Source organism: Hypomesus nipponensis, chromosome 28 (assembly GCF_054491055.1).
Source record: "Hypomesus nipponensis isolate SF chromosome 28, ASM5449105v1, whole genome shotgun sequence".
Taxonomy (NCBI): Eukaryota; Metazoa; Chordata; class Actinopteri; order Osmeriformes; family Osmeridae; genus Hypomesus; species Hypomesus nipponensis.
The window spans coordinates 11334445-11351531 of NC_140388.1; the positions used below are offsets into that span (position 1 = coordinate 11334445).

Sequence of the window (17087 nt, forward strand, 5' to 3'; positions counted from 1 at the left end):
AAGACCTTTTTATTGCAAACATAAGCTGATTGACGACCGTCCCAGTCAGAGGTCAGGCAATGGGTGTCCTCCCATGATCGCTAACAGCAGCCTGGAGCCCCTGTGGGCCCAGTGCAGAGGAACCCTTACCGGAGGAGGACGTCTTGGTGACTGCCGATGCAGTCGCCCTGCCTATCTTGCTGGGCGCTTTGAGCCCGCTGGGCTTGGCTGTGCTCATGATTGTTGGCTATGTGGCATTAAAGATCCAAAAGGTCATCGGTGGGTGTCCCCTGACCACGAACCATGGATGGTCGCTGGGTCAAGCTCTGCCGGAGTGACCACGTGGAGGTCTTCCTCACGGCACCAAAGAAAAGAACAAAGAAAAACAGAAAAGGGGGGGAAGGGAGAGAAATAAGGAAGCACACCTCACAATGACCCTGTAAGAAAAGATGAGGGAGGGAAAAAAAAGGGTTTTAAATATAGGTCTAAATTGCATGTCATGGTAGAATAACGACAGTGTTATACACTAGCACTGCAGCGCACCACATTTAAAGTTGCCGAATATAACATCCTCACTGTCACTCTGCATTAAGGCTCACATTCTGTTATAGAATGACAATTTCTACTGGTCCATCAAAACACAGACCAATTATTTTTTCAAACGCCATCATTATAAAACTTGCATTAAAAACACATGACTACATAGATCATAGCTCAATGGCTGCTTAATATTGGCTTTGTGGCGCCTGCTCATCATTCAAAACGTTACTTGTTTTCATATAAAGCAGCAATCTGTTATGACAACAAGCTCTGCTCCCCTAACGGAGCCACAACATTCTAGTACTATTTATACACTGTCACAACCTTTCCACACCAAACAAGTGTCACTGTGTTTGTAAGGCTCATAGAATAAACACAATTCAAACTCAATTTAAATGTTCTTTATCGGCTTTTTCATGTGCATTGAGAACTATACAATAGGAATAGTGGACTAAATGAAAACCAATAACAGTAGAACAAAAACCTGCCTCCAGCCTTTCATGACATGTAGTCTACAGTCAGATAGGTGATTTGTACAGTACGCTTAACCAAAACAGGGATTATGGTTGAATGCAAAGGATTACACCCATTACCAGCCTGCCTTATGTACACTCAGATTATCTTCAGGGTCTGCAGGTTATTAGCAGCCTGACCTTGCATAATCCTGAGATGCCTTTGAGTCTTCCTGCCGTCTAAAGACTTCTGGATACAACATAGCTTGTGTTACACGTAAGATAACAACATGAATGGCATCTTGCGAGATATGAGATATATTAGATTGAAATGAGACGTGAAATGCATCCTGTTTAGGTCCTTCAATGTTCTCAAATGCCTCTGGAAAACAACAGGTGAGGAATACAGACGAGAGCAACGATTATCTCTCCATATCACGTTACTTGTTCACCCTTGAGGTCAAACTAAAACTGGAGCTATGGCAACACTAAAACTAACACTACACCGTACAGAGAAATGTCACTGCACACCTTTCCTAACACTGTGTCAAAACTAGACTTAGCAATGACTGGTTTCAGTACAAACATTTAACAAACGAGCTCCCTTCCATTCTCCCTACGCACAGCCTAGTATTAAACTGCAGAGGAGGAGTCAGTACAATATGGACTTTGCAGCACAGCGTCATGGACACATACCTGTCATTCCTACCATGTCCTGAGCCCAGTTAACCAAAACAAGCTTGAACGCACACACACCCAAGGAGTTGTCAGTAGACAGTGACCCAGTTTCCGCCCAGTTCTCGAGTTTTCCCCTCTGGTGCCTTTGAATGACACTGATTACTGTCCTGGGGTCAGGGGGACTCTTCAGCACAAGCCCTCGGGGGAAAACACGAGGCTAATAATTGATATCTTCTAAGCACAAGATACTGTAAAGGACAGCCCATTCACAATGTCCCTGTTTGGGTTGGGCCATTACTTATTTCAGGTTACGTCTTGTAGCACTTTGGGCTGAAACTAATAAGTGTTTCACAGAATCTTAATCTGGTGAGAAGTTGGGTGTGTTTCAGTCCTATGATGTGTGCTGGTGTGGTCAGCTGAAAACCATCCACTTATGCAGTGGACGTTTCCCACTGCATCACTGGTAATCCTTCTCTCCTGACTCACTAATCTGCTGCTAGGAAAGAAGCCAAACGTCAATGTTCTATCAATTCATCCAGGTTTAGGAAATTCACTTCTGCAATCCGAAACACCCCTCACGTCGTCCTTGACTTCATTTCAGACAGGCTGCAACACCAGATCTGGTGCCAAACCCTTATAAAGGGGAACCATTTTAGTTCCATGGACAAATATGTTTATGAGTTTAAAACCAAAACTCTGAGCTAAACAATGCCAAAGACATTCATAATGTGGTTGAAGGGGATGAGATAGTGTCTGCTACAAAATACCTAAATCCCATTTTGAGTGGCCACAACATGGAGATAATCGACTTCCCCGCACGATTACTGTAGTGACAGCTTAGTGTATGTGGCTCAGCCATGTGAAAGCCACGCACAGCCAGATCACACTGCACTGAGGCATGGACATAGGAAAAGAGGTTATTTGATTATTGTATAAACTCTGCGGACTGATAATTTCTTTCAACAAATCAATAAAATGTACTTCTATTGGTAAGGCCAACTAAATAAGAATAGATATTTTACTGAATCAGCAGACAGCAACCGGATACTATTTTGCTGACATCAGTAGTCGTGCTAAGTGATAAGTTTCCAGTTTGGCTTCAAAACAAACAGCACTCTTAAGCTACTTCCTTCAACTGACATAATTTATCCTCGCTTACACAGGCAATACGGATAAGACCACTACAACAGACAAGCTATAATCACAACAGCAAGAGCAAACCGATGCACGGTGAAGGCACAAGCAGTCTCCGTTTGTCTTGTAAACAAATACTTCTGTATCAATCAGCTTGCACTATGCCAGGCCATGCTCCAGTTTTCCCCCTTTACAGGAAACATCTGCTGGGGTCATTCCAGCCCCCGTAGCACTGCCGGCAGGAGGTGTGTGGAAGCACAAAAAGCCCATTAAAAGACAGAAAGGAAGCATACTTCCCCCATTCCCTGGCTGAGAAACAAAAGACAAGCTGCATGGAGACTTAACACACAAATCAATTATATAGGTATGTGACTGGCGCATCTGTGCCTTTGATGCGTCATTCCCGCACCAAGCAAAGTACAGGGCCAATTAAGCAGGTCGCAACACAAAATTGCTTAAGACAACTCTTTTAGCTACATGAATAGTAAAAATAAAAAAAAATCGTGTAGAGTGTAAAATTGGTTAACAATAAGTTGGTTTTGTACTAGGTAAAGTGATCCAAGTTAGACAGATGGCATAGTCCCTACGTGTCATCTGATTATTCCTGTGCAGCTGATGAGGTGGCACATCTGGATATCGTAAGGCCAACCAACGCAACTGGAAACCCACTTAAAAACTGATAGTTTCAAAAAAACTTTGTCGATCTTACCGGTGTAAGAATAAATACATGTTGGCAATACACTACCTGAACTAACACTGACCCACAAATTAGCATGCCCAGAATCTTAGCTTTCGTTTTAAAATAGGTATCAGGCTAGCAAAGTCCAAATCAATGCTGTCCATTGCTAGTTAGCTCTGCTAGCTAAATCACATATGTTACGGAACTAGCTAGCTTGATACCTGTGCCTTAGTTTCTTAAACTTACGTGAAAGTATTATGTAGCTAGCGCTCGGTAGTGTGGTGTTTCATCACTACTGTTAGTGTAGCGATTACATGAAGTTCAGAAACATTGGCTCCCAATGTCACCGGCCCGTCGCCACACCTGTAATACCACTAGGGTTGGAACCGGTGTCAGAATAACGTTACTTACGCTACGCGTTAGCTCCCTGCCAAGCTAACATCAGCCAGCTACAGCCGTGCTAGGGTTGCCAGTCTAACTCTGTTCATAATACCACTCTGCTACTCAGTAGCTATAATGATTGCGTAAATGAGGGCCAGCAAGCTAGCTTTTTGTGCTTCATCCGAGATTCCACAAATCGTTAAAATTACAAAAATAGACGTGACATAGGTCCGTGCAATGATGTTACAGCAAGACTACTGGCACTGCCAACGCTAGCCTAAGAAGCTAGCTAGTGAGTATGTAACAACTAACGTCGTTAGCCTAGCATGACAGTTAGGCTAGCAGCCTGTCAAAGCAACTCCCTTTTCTCACTTACATTGACGCAGTCCATAGCCAGCAAGCAAGCTAAAACTTAACGAAGTAACTGACAAACGAGGACAGTCAGTACATTATCTCACCTGACGTTCGCATTTGATTTCCAAGATGAAAAGATTGAAAGGATTGAACGCCTCCCCGTTTTGCTTAACCGTCTCCAACGAAGGTTTGCAATCCAGCAGGTCGAATTCCTACAGCAGGACCATTCCAATCGTTCACGAGGGGCCGAATGAGAAGTAGTAGGTATGACGTAAAGACCAAGCGGTGTCGCTCCTCCAACCTAACACAATTACATTTAAAAAATGTGTAAACTTGAATTTGTTACGTCATAAGATACATTTCCCTACAAACAACCAGAAAATGCCGGGTAATTCATATCATAAAAATACTTGGGCGATGTCCAACAGGTGTTCAGACGACCGGTCCTCTGCAGTGCCTAGATTCATATTTTTCGCAGAATACGATCCGTCTTTGACATATCTGACTTTACTACAATTTCGACACACTTTCCCAATTAAATTTAAAGCGTGAAATTAGGTGCAATTTTGCACCGTGCAAAATATAGCAAGAATAAGACTACAGTAAATGTTTCCATCCAAAACAACTAAAACCAACCCTACACTAACATTCTGATATATTCTCCTACAAAGATCGAATAATCCTTTATTAATGTCACAACGTGGACACAGACACACACACACACACCTTAGGGCCACTAAAGAAATGTGTCTGTGCATTTGTTTTCATAATAGGCCCACCACCCTCAATACCAACAGTCAAAAGCGGGAATCGAACCCGGGGTTTTCTTGCGACCGTGCCACTCAAACACTAGACTGATCACAAACTTAACAGACACATTTAGGCCATCAACTATCAGCACTTCCCGAAATTACTTTGTCATTTTAATGCGTTCGTATTTTGAGGAACATAACATATGTTGTTGATCTTATGAGACCGAGCAGTATTCCTGATAGACAGGGTGAATTTCAATACGTTGCTGCCCCCTTGAGTCATTCTACGAACACTGAAGGCTTGTTACCAAAAATAACATTTGACAACTTGAACATTTGAAAGAATATTCAGATTCTTAAATGAGATCGCTACATGATTAAACAAGATCCGTTTTACCAAGTTAAAAAAGCACGGTGATCAGTCCAAATATCCACATATAAAAGTTGCCAATGACAGCAATGTGTGCAGAGATTTCAGGGCGCAAATTAAATTTTGTTCCAAATATATTTGCAATTGGTGATAAAAACATGTCAGTACATAAAACACTTTATAAAAACCCAAAGGGCAACATGGCTGTTACCATGGCTACAAAAGTGGTTTGAAGAACATGAAAGTCATGTTGAACCTGAATTGTTGACCAACGACAGGAGCAATGCACAAAAAAAGACATGTAGCCAATTACAAAGAAAAATAATTAAAATAAGTTTGAATGCCATCAAACTATTCCAATGCCAACTTCTGTTACATCTCCATAAAAAAATATAGTTCCACAGACCGACAAAAAAAAACAACTAAGTGTCCCTGGAATTTAATTCATAGATGCCTCATCTTACTTCTTGTTTTTGGACTGATTTCGGGGGGAACCTTTCAGCAAGTCTCTGATTCGTAGGTAGGTCCCGGTCGCCTCGGCGACCTCTGTGTATTCTGGAGTGTCCTCAAACGGAATGATGCCCTCTGCAAACTTACTCCGATGGGGCACCGCTGACACCTTCTCTGTGGACTCTGAAAGTTCACTTTCCACTGCCCCCTGGCATGACTCAGGGCTCAGAGAGCGGATTTGGACCTTGATAAGAGGAGGGCTGAGAGGGCCGTCCTCCTGGACCTGCATTGGAACGGGGCTCCCAGGACTCTCCTCATGGGCCTGTTTCGGAGCAGGGCTTTCAGGACTGTCTTCTAGAACTCTCATTTGTTCAGGGCTCCGTGGACTGTCCTCCTGTGCCATGAGCAGCTCGCTGGGTTTAACTGCGAGCACTGTGGCACCGTCACCACCCTCATCCTCTTGGCTCCCGACGGGGAGCTCAACCGCGCCCTGCTCCTCTTCAGTATCACCTTCCTCCATTTCTGTTTCCGTGTCAACATGGACGGGAGTGGAGATGCTGGGAGAGCTGGGGACAGGCGTTCCAGAGGCAGGCGTTCCAGAGGCGGGCGTTCCAGAGGCGGGCGTTCCAGAGGCAGGCGTTCCAGAGGCAGGCGTTTCCGAGTCGCTGTTGGTGGCTGTGTCTGCGTTTTCCAGTGCCGCCCAGATCAGCCTCTGCTGCTCCTCCAGCTCCTCCAGGGTCAAAGCATCCTCCTCCCCAGCCCCAGCCCCGGCCCCGGCCCCGGCCCCGGCCTCCTCACCACTTCCCCAGGCCCGTCCACGTAAAGCTGGGGAGCCGTTGGTGGGGGTAAGGGGAGGGGTACCTTTGGGGAGAGGGGGTGGAGTGGGAGTCGCAGGGGGGGTGCTCTGGGGCAAGGGAGGGGGTGAGCCGAAGGAGGGTGAGCCGGGAGGAAGCGGAGGCTGAAACTGGAAACCGTCTGAGCTACGGTGGTGTCGGGGGGAATTGTAATCTGGACAAGAGAGACAGGAGAAAGCGTTAGGAGAAAAACATGTTTTTTGCAGCTATGCAAGCGAGATCTGGGAGAAACAACCCCCCCCCCCCCCTGCCGTTGTGCATCTGTAGCTGATGGGGTTATTTAAAATAAACCAGGTCTGGCCCGGACTGAGCGCTCCACCTGAATCAACATCCATGTCTGAACCGTGGCTGTCGGGGTTAGATCGTCTCTTCTTTGTCTGCCGAGGCGTCGATTCAAACTCATGGCGTCTCTTGTTGCAGTTGGAGTCCGTCTAAAAACAAAATCAACTGTTTGTATTTTGTGCGCACACCCAACTGACAAGTTATTATTTGAATCGGCTGTGTTGGAAGAGGGAAATATTATAAACATGCAGGACAGGGGGTCCCGAGGACCAGGATAGACAAAGGCTGATAGAGGGTAATGCAAATGGTTTCCCAATTGAATTCAAGCATGGCACAAGTAGGTAACAATACCGTTGGAAAACTGCTGGACAGATAGGCAGCATAGTTTTCCTTCAAGTGGTTAGGCTGCATTGGAACTGAGCCATATAGCCTGTAATCCTGAGGAAAGGGAAGTGAAAGGAAAATACATTTAAAAAATACAGTTGAACATCACCACCCACTCTGCTTGTTGAATGAGTGTCAAGCTTATTTTCAAGTCGCAAGAACTGTGTACGGGATTATTGCGAGGTGCTGTGTTGAGGGTACTCTTGATGACCCAACATTTAAAACGCCATAGATAACTCACATCTTTCACACTGGGTGGTGTAGATACATTGAAGCCTGGGAAATCGACAAGCTTGGACACATCATAGGAGACTCTGTGCGCATCGTTTTCCTCCGTTAGATCACCGTCACTTGACACTAGAGAAGAAGAAAGGAACAAGAAGAAATTGAACAGTTCACATGCAAAGCTGCCTGGCGAATATCTGTTTAGATTCAAACGTGCCTCAACCAGAACGGCTGTAGCTATTCAGTTCAACTGCCATCTTCGATTGGAACCATACCGTTGCCGTCGTATAGCGTGAGACCTGAGGTCTCAGTTTCCGCTTCCTTGAGCCAGCCAGGAGGGTAGCCTAGCTGTCTCATACGGTAGATGAACGGGGGGAGGGTGTTCATATTGACTCCCAAGGCATTCAACAGATCCTCACTGTACAACACCATAAACAAAGAAATGAATCAATGCACACTACTAAGCCAATATCTCCACTTGTACTACTACAATGAAGAATCGATCCACTTGCAACTCAACGCATTTTGTTTTGTTCTTGCCTCAGGATGCCAGGTTTGTATTTAGCAAATCTCTCTTCCACCTCCTCTGCATGGTAGCGCTGGTTGCCTGATATCTGGTTGTTGCCTTGAGAAAACTCCTTCCTTTTCTCATTGATACGAGTCATGTCCTTTGGCTGGGAGAAATACAACATTCAGAGAAACGTCGGCAAGGGGATTCAAAAGCAGTCGTCTAAAGACAACTGAAGTTAGCAGTCACACGGACAGACAGACTTGAGGCTTGTTACCATTGGACAGTCTCGCAGTTGATGGTCAGTTAACCCACAGTTGAAACAGGATGGTTTAGACCTGTTAACAGACACACTCAATTAGCAGTAAGACCGAAACACCATACCCCAGGTTTTCTTCACATCAAGACCTTTAAGTCAAATCAAATCTATTTGTATAGCCCTTTTTACACGCGAGCATGTCACAGAGGGCTTCACATACGCCCATAGAACTGCCCCTCAACCAACCTAAACCATCAAGGAAGACAAGGAAAAACTCCCAGAAAAACTCCCAATGGGAAAAAAAAAATGGAAGAAACCTTGGGAGGAGCAATTCAGAGAGGGATCCCCTCCTACAGAGACGGTTGGTACGTTAAGAGCTCTGGCTCACCTTCTCTCTTTAATCTGGACCTCCTGGCCATCGACAGCAATGACCTGGTTGAACACCTGCTGATATCTTTACAACAATTCAGGAACTCAAAGTAGTGACAAACACGCACAGTACACAGACACACACAGACAGACTGACGCGAAGGGGCAGCATTTTGGCAGGCTGAAAGATACGTTGGGACAATCCATCCATCCGTCAGCTGAGGGTTTTCATTCAGCAACGGCTGTCCAAGTTTGTCTAAACAGAACGTGGTGAAATACAGGACACTTCCCACCACCTACAGGAAGTCAGAAACCAGAATTACAATTGGTAAGGAATTATATTGTAGCCCAGGTCTGGTAAGAGCATCAATTGCAGACTCACACTGAAGGTCTCAGTGACGGTTTTGATGTTGCAGGGGGTCTTGAACTTGTGATCTTCTTCCATAACAAAACTTGAAGCCTGGAAGCAAAATAATGTTTTGGGTATTTTTTGTTATTGTTTTACCAGTGTTTTATTTCCAGCTTACCTTCATTGAAACACTGATTTTAGACACACGTTAGACACGTGTTTGAATACCTGAGGGGATACATTGTAGGATGAACTTTTCTCAATTGCTTGTTGCTGATGTTTCTGAATGACACTGCATACGCAGTCTTCAACTTCTTGACGGCATTGCCTGGGAGTTAGAACTAGTTACACATCACGCATTATTTGAATCATAAAAAATACATGTTTATTTCGGAAACATCCACCTACTTTGAGATGCTGTTATTTGCAAAAAGGATCTGAAGAAGCGGCCCATCTGTTTTAATGTTGTCAACAATGAGCCCGCTGGGTGAGATTAATACGACAGAAAAAGATAAAAGTTAAAAGATAACAGTGCAATGTTCAAGTCAATTTATGGAAGTGCATTCAATTGGAATTGTGTCAATTACCTTGGCCTTGTCAGGGTGCGCAACTTCCTTTTCAGATCCTGATGTGGGATTTGCTAAGGAAATTATTACGTGGACTATGACTGTCAAAGAACATGTGGTCACTTTTTTTTCCCAACAGTTATTATGAATGAGTTTAAGTGTGACAATTTACAGGGGAAATTACAAAGTGTGTTAGATTATTGGTTAGTTCGGTTTCATTGAAACGAAACCACTCTCGGAGCCAAAACAGCAAGCTGATTTATTGCGTACGTGTTCATGCATTATTAATTATTAAGTGCAACTGAAAGAAAAAATATTTGGCACCTTAAAGTAATTTGAATGCGCAAGATATGTATTGTCCCATCCACATCAATCTACGAAATAAAGTCTATTAGCTTGCTAGCTGGCGACGCATCTCAAAACACGTTTAAACACCACTAGCTCTAGGTAGCTAGAGCTAGCTCAGCTAGCTGATTTGCTAGCAACACAAGAAGGATATTCTCTTCTATCAGCCTCTGGTTCGTCTCCTCACACACCCCCAGCTTCTCCTTAAATTTAGGAGTGTCCTCCTGATCCGTTTCCTGATCAGTAAACCGAATGTGAGAGGAGACAGGCACACTGTCATCCAGTTGCTGAAAGAGCTCGCTGTCACCAAAATCAACCTCCGCCATCTTCACTGTGGATTGTCTTGAGTTCAGAGGGCTAAACGAATACACACAATATCACTCATTGGCTCCTGCCATGCCACGTGTTCAAGATTCACGCTCCACCTTTTCTTCATCGAGACAAGAGGCCTCAAAACACGAACGCTCAACAGTGTTCTTTAAAGTGCATTTGATACGTTCAGTATATTAATTGACACTATTTTGTTACGCTTTCTTGTGTCGGTACCCTGGCTATCATACCTTTGCTGGCTATGACCGAATTTGTAGTATTGATTTTCCCTGAGCGGGTGAGTCAAAACGTTTGACTCGGCAAGATCCGTTTAAGTTATGGTGTATTCGGCACGATGTTGGTGATCATTAATGTGACTGATATCAGCTGATGCAGATTTTTTATATCATGGCACCCTTCACAACCATCCACTTCCCCCAATGGGATGGAGGAACGCAGAAAATTCGCTTTATTTACTTGGCAAATGCAACTTCTTTTAGGCTGACTTCTCCGTTGGAGGTGAGTATGCTTATTGTTGTGAAGTCCATTGAATTGACACGCAACTACTAGATAGCTAACCATCATATTCACCGTGTAATTTCTCTCCTTTAGAGGGGCATGATCCCGCTGTTTTTAGGAGCCGACCTTTTCTCCAGTACTGACATTCGCTCAGAGAACCATTCCAGATACCATGCTAAGTTTGCAAAGAAGGGTTTGGCTACCAAGATAATTTTTTCCTCGGGTACGTTAAACGCACCAGTTAATGTTGATGCTGTACATGACAAGAAACGCATTTTCACCTCTCCATTTGTGTCACCTAATTTTGTTAATCAAATGTTAGCGTTCAGGTTCCATGGGCTGAGGGTACCAACTGCCAACAATTGTCTGTGGTTCTACAGCATCCAAGGTCTTTTCCGAATCGCTTTTGAATTGTACAGTAAACAAGAACAGCTCACTGTCTTGGAACACTTCCAGGTGACTCATTACACCATCCGTGCAACTTTCACAAATTGTTTTGGGGATTTCATTAACAAACATGGCTATTCTCATTTTAGGATGTATGGAAGGCACAGATAGATGACAGCCCTCTGGAAATGAGCTACAATCTGAGTGTACAGGTTGATCCATCACCCCAACAGAACATCACGGAGATGTACGACAAAGACCTAAAACTCAAACTCATCACCCAGCATAGTCATGATTTAAAGGAGAATCCATCTCCAGCCATGGACATCCCTGTGACCGAGTCTGGGCTTTCAGGAGATTCCTCCGCAGATCACGACTACTGTTCCCCTCCCGAGAGACTTTCTACCCTCAGTCAAAAACTCCAGAGCTTGGAAGCCAAGTTATCCGCTGAGGGTGATCTGGGAATGGCTCAGAGGAGCACCATCTTGCTGCTGTTGGAGCACATCGAGCACTGTGTTAGCGCGCCACCGGAGGAAAGAGGCTTGGCGGACACGGTGATGGCACTGCTCGAGAGCAGGGAGACCGGCTCTGTGTACTCCAGCTACCTTCTGCAGTCTGTAGGCCGATGGCTCGGCCAGCAGTTCCACGCAGCCAATAGCAGTATCAGCCAGCAGGTTGAGACTTTCAAAGTGCAGCACATCGAACGGATCTCTGATTTGCCTCCTGCAGAGGAGCTTGCCGCGGAGCTGTTTCCTGAAGCCATGAGGACTCTGTTGCTCCACTGGATGGGCCTCAGTGATAACTCCACTCACTGGAAGAGACAGAGTGAATACCCCATCCTTCTCCTCATCCTGGAGTTTGCGAATCATAACCTCATTACTGGCGTGGCTCATGTTCTGTACTCGAGTCTAATATGCAAGTAGGATAGTCCTGAGAGATGTGGTTTCCTACTGCTATGATGTGAGATGTTAAGGCATCTTCAGAACAGCATGCTTGTGAAATGGTGTCAGTCAAACCAGATAATACAAGGGTATTGAATATTGAGGGACTTTTACATCAAGAAAATATGAAACAGTAATCTTATTTCTTCCACAAACCTATAACTTTATTGGTAATTTGGACAATGTGGTGAAACAATCCCAATACATTATATTACCATTCAGGAGAATAAGCAATTAAAGGTACAATATGTAAGATTTTCAGTGAAAACAAACAGGTCCCCCCCCTATATACATGTTGTGAAGCTGAATAGCAGCTCAGTGCCAGTGGAATGTCTTTCAAATCTTGAAGCAGTCCTCTACCTTCCAGCCAATTATGTTCCAGCATTCCAGTTCCAGCTAATTGCCTTCCTCATTGGCTTAGAAACCACTGCCAAACTCAAGCTGCAGGAAAGCACAAAGTTCAGACAAGAATTGGGGGCACCAATTCTCATATCTAAATGTATTTGATAACGTTACTTATTGCACCTTTAAGAGGAAACTGAAACGCAACGTTTCTTTGTTGATATCAGAAATGTCATTAATCTTGGCATATGAATGTAAACGATTATTCCACTTGATCTACATCATGTTCCATTGCAAACCATCACAAATATATACATTTTAGTAAAAAAAAAAAAATGCTATTACAGTTCTTTTGCAGATCCAAACATCAGCATTATTAATCTATTGCATAATTGGAGAGATGTACAGATTCCTCATTGATACAAACCCCGCCACAAACTTGACATTTAGCATGAGAATGTTTCCAAATGTGATGACTAAATAAATTACAGATCCGATGTAACATCCATGCAAACTTGAGGGCTCGGTGTGAGTGTATAAACCAAATGGGTCGTAAAAAGAGAGGAACCGAAACGTGGGCTGTGGTTAAATGGTGTCCATCCCTCGGGAAAACGAGGATGAGAAGCCCAGCCCCATCCCTCTCTGAGTGTGGGTCTGGGATCTGGCCATCTCATACTGGACGTCCAGGTTCCGGAACATTTCTTCCTGTTGTTGCAGAGTCTTCAAGCCTTCGTCGTTGAGTGGTTTTGATGCCTCCCCCTCCTCCTCTCCCTGCAAGGACAGAAGCCAGATTTAGAGAACGGACGGCTCTTTACACGGCTCAAGGAAATGGAGTATGAAAATATATAAATCAATAGTGTGGCAAAAACAAGTTTAAATTATATACGATTTAGCAACTGAAAACAAACAAGGGTGAGATCGTTTAGTTTAACTGATATTACATACTTTGATGCCCATCAGTTTGCGAAATTTAACATTTTGGTCCTTGTTGCCAAAGTTGAGCTTTTCCCACAACTCTGCAGTCTGGGACTTGTCCTACACCAAAAAAAAAAATCTTATGAGTAATATACATAAAAAGGATTACAAAGACAAACCACAAATATGTTAATATTTTGAAGTAAAGTGAAAAAGGAATTCACCCTCACGCCCTGACTCTTCCCCTGCCACAGTTTCTTCCTCTTTTTCTCCTGTTCTGCAAACTTCATGGGGTTAACGGCAGATGGGTTGTAGTAACTGGGTACAGCAATCCCAGTCTCTGCTAACGTTTTGGCTTGCAGGGCCGCCATCTGAGCTGCCATGGCGATCTGGGGAGTGACCTGGGTTCCAGACGCCAGGAGAGCTGCCACGTTGAGGACGGGGTTGGCCGCGGCGGCGGCTGCAGCAGCAGCAGCAGCCGCAGCAGCAGCCGCAACGGTGTCACACATCAGAGGGGGCGCTACGACAAACAAAACAAACGAACGTTAGCGCTCGACAGTTGGAATCGAATTAGCATTAGCACAAGAGCTGGTGTTTGTTGGCCCTGCGGGCAATGATGACCACTGACAACTACTGACTATATCAGTAACAATATCAAAGCGTCTCTTGGGTTTCTCACCTGTAACTACTTCTTGTTGTTGTTTCTCCAACATCTCCTTCTCCTTCTGCTCCTGAAGTTTCTTAGCTCTTTCTAACCTGGGTTTGGAAGGAGAACGACAATTGCTTTAAGGTTTATCGGGCTCCGGAAGCTGAAAAGCTGCTAAATGATGCAATATCCAGGAAGATACTGAAGAAAACCCTTGTCGGCCTCACAGTTCCTCTAAGTTGCGGTACCTTCGGGCCAGGGCCTCCTGGGCGTCCATGGCCGTGTTTCTACCTCTGAACGCTGGGGGGCTCCCAGACCTGCTGCGACTCTTCCTGCGCACCTTCTCAGCCCTCTTCTTCCTCTCCCTGTGAAGGCAGAGAGAGAACGCGCACACTAAAAAAGTTTGTTTAATACCTTCTTTGGCTGACAGGATCATGGAAGTCTAAGCCATAGACACAATCTGAGACATTGACACAGGTGTTAGTGGGGCGCCGGCAGGGGAGCCAACCTGCTTTTGCTGCGGCTCTTGCTGCGGTGCCGGTGTTTGGTCCTCGACCCCGAGCGAGACCTCGCCCTCCTCTTTTTCTCCCGGCTACGAGACCGAGACCTGCGTTTCTCCCGACTCCTGCTACGATGACGCCTGAACGCCGCGAGGAATTTGAACCGGGTGAGATTTCAAAACTTACATTCATCATGCAGAACGAAACAATCATTCGAAGACTCACTTGTCTCGTGAGGGCGACCTGGATAGGCTCCGCCCCCTGGAGGTCTTCTTGTCTTTTCGGCGGTGTCTCTCCTCCCCGTTCTCAGCTGCAAGTCTCTCCTTCCCTCTCTGACTCTGCTCCTCCTCCAGCCTGCTGTAGGATTTCGACTGCTTCTCAGAGTCCCTTTTACGTGCCTGTTTTAAGAAGAAGTTGTCTCTTTCAGGAAAATAGTGCAACAAAGAGAGTTAGTACCACGGTTGAAGACAAAATATACCAACTTAAGTTGATAAAACCTTATCTTCCTAACTCGACCATGAGAAGATATATGCAAGATCTAGATACTAAATCCATTTTACTGTCTTCATCTACGGCCTAATAAGATTAATTGGAGAAGGGAAAAAAAAGGACCTCGAAGGTGTGAACAACCAATTTTATATAATTTAATTTTGATAACGACAATGTGGGCAAGCAGAAATGAGTTTGCATTCATCATTCCTGTCCCAATAATGTCATTTCAAATTGCTAAATCACGATGATGCAACACCTTTGGGCGGCACTCACAGGAAAGATAAAACTGTTGGTGAACCACAGTATCATCATCTTAGTTCATCCTTTAGCTTCCATACCTAAACAAGTTCATGCATCCATGACTTAAAACGGCAGCTAAGTAAGAATGTTGTCAATACGGTAAGAGAGGAGCTTTTCTTTAGGTTTAATAGCAAAAAGAGAAACTTGTAATCGATTCCATTCCATTACAGTCTGCAAATGATGCAAAACTTGTCCTGACTTTTCAATTACATACTCTGTTCTAAGAGACAAATGAGTTTGAACGACTGATAGTTACCTTTCCAAGAAGTAGGCATATAATTTTGCTATGTCTGCTGGGTCTTCTGTTCAGTGTCTCTTCGTGCATTAGCACGCTGAGTATGATTTATTATAGAAATGTTATCATGTGATCTACACACAGGATTTATTAAAAAATAAAATCTCCTATGGTAAAAAAAACAAGGCCCCTTTCTGCAGCATCTTGAACCCCCAAAGTTCACTAAACCTGATGATTTATACTTACCGTGAAGTAAAACTTTTTTTTTCTTTAAGTAATCAACACTGACATTCAAGAGATGCTAAAGAGTGTTTAGTTCGCTGAATGAACTGTGATTAGTTACCTCTTTGCTCCTGCTTCGACTTCGTCTGTGCTTTTTGTCGCCTGTTAATTTCAAGAACACGGAATCTTGTCAGACTGTATTACAACCAAATACGGACGAAATCTTGTTTGATACCAATGTGAAGTTAATGTGTTCACAGGCTACTCAGACCAGAATCGATCATGATCAGTTTGCTTTAGTATGTTTGGCCTTAAACTGACTGTTTCCCCGTTACCTAATATTTCAATACACTCACTTGATTTCCGTTTACGGTCCTTAGAGCGTGACCTCGATCGTGAATGATGATGTTTAGAGCTTCTCGGGGATTTAGACTCCATACCGTGTTTCTTCTTGTGTGAATCAGACGAGTTAGCCATGGGAAGGTCAATCGATTCGGCGTCACTTGCCTGAATTAGAAAGGGAGACAACAGGAAGTCAATAACAGCGAGTTAGTTATTACAACCGAGTAGTTACCTACATTAATGAGAGAGACATTCGGACATGACATATTTGTACAATAAAGTAGCTAGTCAATAGCTAGCCATCACTTCCCCACATACGCCATGTAACGTTAGCTAGCCAGTCGAGTCAGGTGTGGGACAGGATTCTGCCATGACGTGACGTAATTTTGCCAACAATAGCAGGCTATATTACAGTATTAAACAACAAAATAATCCCCCAGCACGACAAAAATGGCTAGCAGTGTGGTAGCTAGCTTGCACTAGTACCACTTAAAAACCAAACGACGTCACTGAGCCAGCTACTGGAGTAGCAGATACAAAAGCATTTAGGCTACCTACGATCGGGCTTAGCTTGCCGATAGCTTAGCCATATAATCGTCAATAAAGCCTTTCAAACGCCATCTTGACGAAAGGGGTAGCTAGTAGCGGATATGCTATCGTAGTTTTCAAGTTAACGTTAGCAAACTAATAGCGGGGTAGCTAATACACAACATCACATTTAATTATAAACTGGATGTTCATGTACAATGTGAGAGTTATATTCTACACTCACCGCCATGGTCAACTCGAAAGAAACCTTTCGGTCGGTTATGTTCCCTCGCTAGCTACGTTGGCTAGCTCGTTGGAAAGGTTCTAGAATAGCTAGCCAGTAGATCTCCGCGTATTTGCGTCTTCGGACCAATCAGGTGGTAGCTCACTGAGTTGCCAGGAGACTAAAAACAACCCCCGATATTTCTCAGTCCATGTATAGTTGGTTGGCGAGAATTCCTACTTTTCAAAAACCATTCATACACGGCATTACCCCAAA

General features: G+C 44.2%; 4 protein-coding genes across 12 annotated transcripts in view; 1 reads left to right on the forward strand and 3 right to left on the reverse strand.

Annotated features, from left to right (window-relative positions):
* The window catches only part of clip1a (CAP-GLY domain containing linker protein 1a), a 25713-nt gene extending 21254 nt beyond the window's left edge, over positions 1–4459 (reverse strand). For 3 of the 7 annotated variants that reach the window (XR_014751003.1, XM_084694421.1, XM_084694422.1), the window contains exons 1-2: positions 4302–4459; positions 130–416 (exon numbers count right to left, since the gene is read on the reverse strand). Coding sequence is in view for 6 of the 7 variants with exons in the window: in XM_084694421.1 (XP_084550547.1) it covers positions 130–217 (88 nt within the window). In the remaining variant the exon portion in view is untranslated. The remainder of the gene's footprint in view (positions 1–129; positions 417–4301) is intronic. The other 4 variants (XM_084694420.1, XM_084694423.1, XM_084694418.1 and 1 more) reach the window with 2 other exon arrangements.
* Positions 4460–5098: 639 nt separating this feature from the next.
* zcchc8 (zinc finger, CCHC domain containing 8) lies at positions 5099–10269 on the reverse strand. Its single transcript, XM_084694426.1, has 14 exons — positions 10063–10269; positions 9587–9627; positions 9408–9482; positions 9228–9327; positions 9033–9110; positions 8843–8946; positions 8670–8735; positions 8300–8360; positions 8055–8188; positions 7790–7932; positions 7531–7646; positions 7257–7343; positions 6943–7054; positions 5099–6777 (listed from the first exon to the last, which is right to left on the reverse strand). The coding sequence occupies exons 1-14, from the start codon at positions 10234–10236 to the stop codon at positions 5780–5782; spliced, it is 2289 nt and encodes a 762-aa protein (XP_084550552.1). The 5' UTR covers positions 10237–10269; the 3' UTR covers positions 5099–5779.
* On the forward strand, positions 10193–12922 carry LOC146220021 (uncharacterized). Its single transcript, XM_084694434.1, has 4 exons — positions 10193–10738; positions 10832–10961; positions 11061–11194; positions 11275–12922. Exons 1-4 carry the CDS (start codon positions 10610–10612, stop codon positions 12046–12048), a joined length of 1167 nt encoding a protein of 388 aa, XP_084550560.1. The 5' UTR covers positions 10193–10609; the 3' UTR covers positions 12049–12922.
* On the reverse strand, positions 12206–16990 carry rsrc2 (arginine/serine-rich coiled-coil 2). 3 transcript variants are annotated; one of them, XM_084694432.1, is made up of 10 exons: positions 16833–16990; positions 16075–16225; positions 15840–15880; positions 14695–14867; positions 14478–14609; positions 14218–14334; positions 14003–14079; positions 13548–13843; positions 13354–13443; positions 12206–13179 (listed from the first exon to the last, which is right to left on the reverse strand). In XM_084694432.1, exons 1-10 carry the CDS (start codon positions 16836–16838, stop codon positions 12994–12996), a joined length of 1269 nt encoding a protein of 422 aa, XP_084550558.1. In that variant the 5' UTR covers positions 16839–16990; the 3' UTR covers positions 12206–12993. The 3 variants fall into 3 exon arrangements, with proteins under 3 accessions (XP_084550558.1, XP_084550557.1, XP_084550559.1); XM_084694431.1 differs by having other exon boundaries at positions 14197–14334; XM_084694433.1 differs by lacking the exons at positions 15840–15880; positions 16075–16225; positions 16833–16990 and adding an exon at positions 15518–15833 and having other exon boundaries at positions 14197–14334.
* Positions 16991–17087: the final 97 nt, after the last annotated feature.

Coding starts and splice junctions, on each gene's coding strand:
- rsrc2 (XM_084694431.1), bottom strand. Junction 15,881..16,074: donor GGACCGTAAACGGAAATCAA/GTGAGTGTATTG, acceptor TGAAATTAACAG/GCGACAAAAAGCACAGACGA. Junction 14,610..14,694: donor AGGTCGCCCTCACGAGACAA/GTGAGTCTTCGA, acceptor CGCGGCGTTCAG/GCGTCATCGTAGCAGGAGTC.
- LOC146220021 (XM_084694434.1), top strand. CDS start 10,610: ATGCAGATTTTTTATATCATGGCACCCTTCACAACCATCCACTTCCCC. Junction 10,962..11,060: donor CAAGATAATTTTTTCCTCGG/GTACGTTAAACG, acceptor ATCAAATGTTAG/CGTTCAGGTTCCATGGGCTG. Junction 11,195..11,274: donor CTGTCTTGGAACACTTCCAG/GTGACTCATTAC, acceptor TTCTCATTTTAG/GATGTATGGAAGGCACAGAT.
- zcchc8 (XM_084694426.1), bottom strand. CDS start 10,236: ATGGCGGAGGTTGATTTTGGTGACAGCGAGCTCTTTCAGCAACTGGAT. Junction 8,189..8,299: donor AACTGCGAGACTGTCCAATG/GTAACAAGCCTC, acceptor TATTTCTCCCAG/CCAAAGGACATGACTCGTAT. Junction 7,055..7,256: donor TGTCCAGCAGTTTTCCAACG/GTATTGTTACCT, acceptor TTTTGTTTTTAG/ACGGACTCCAACTGCAACAA.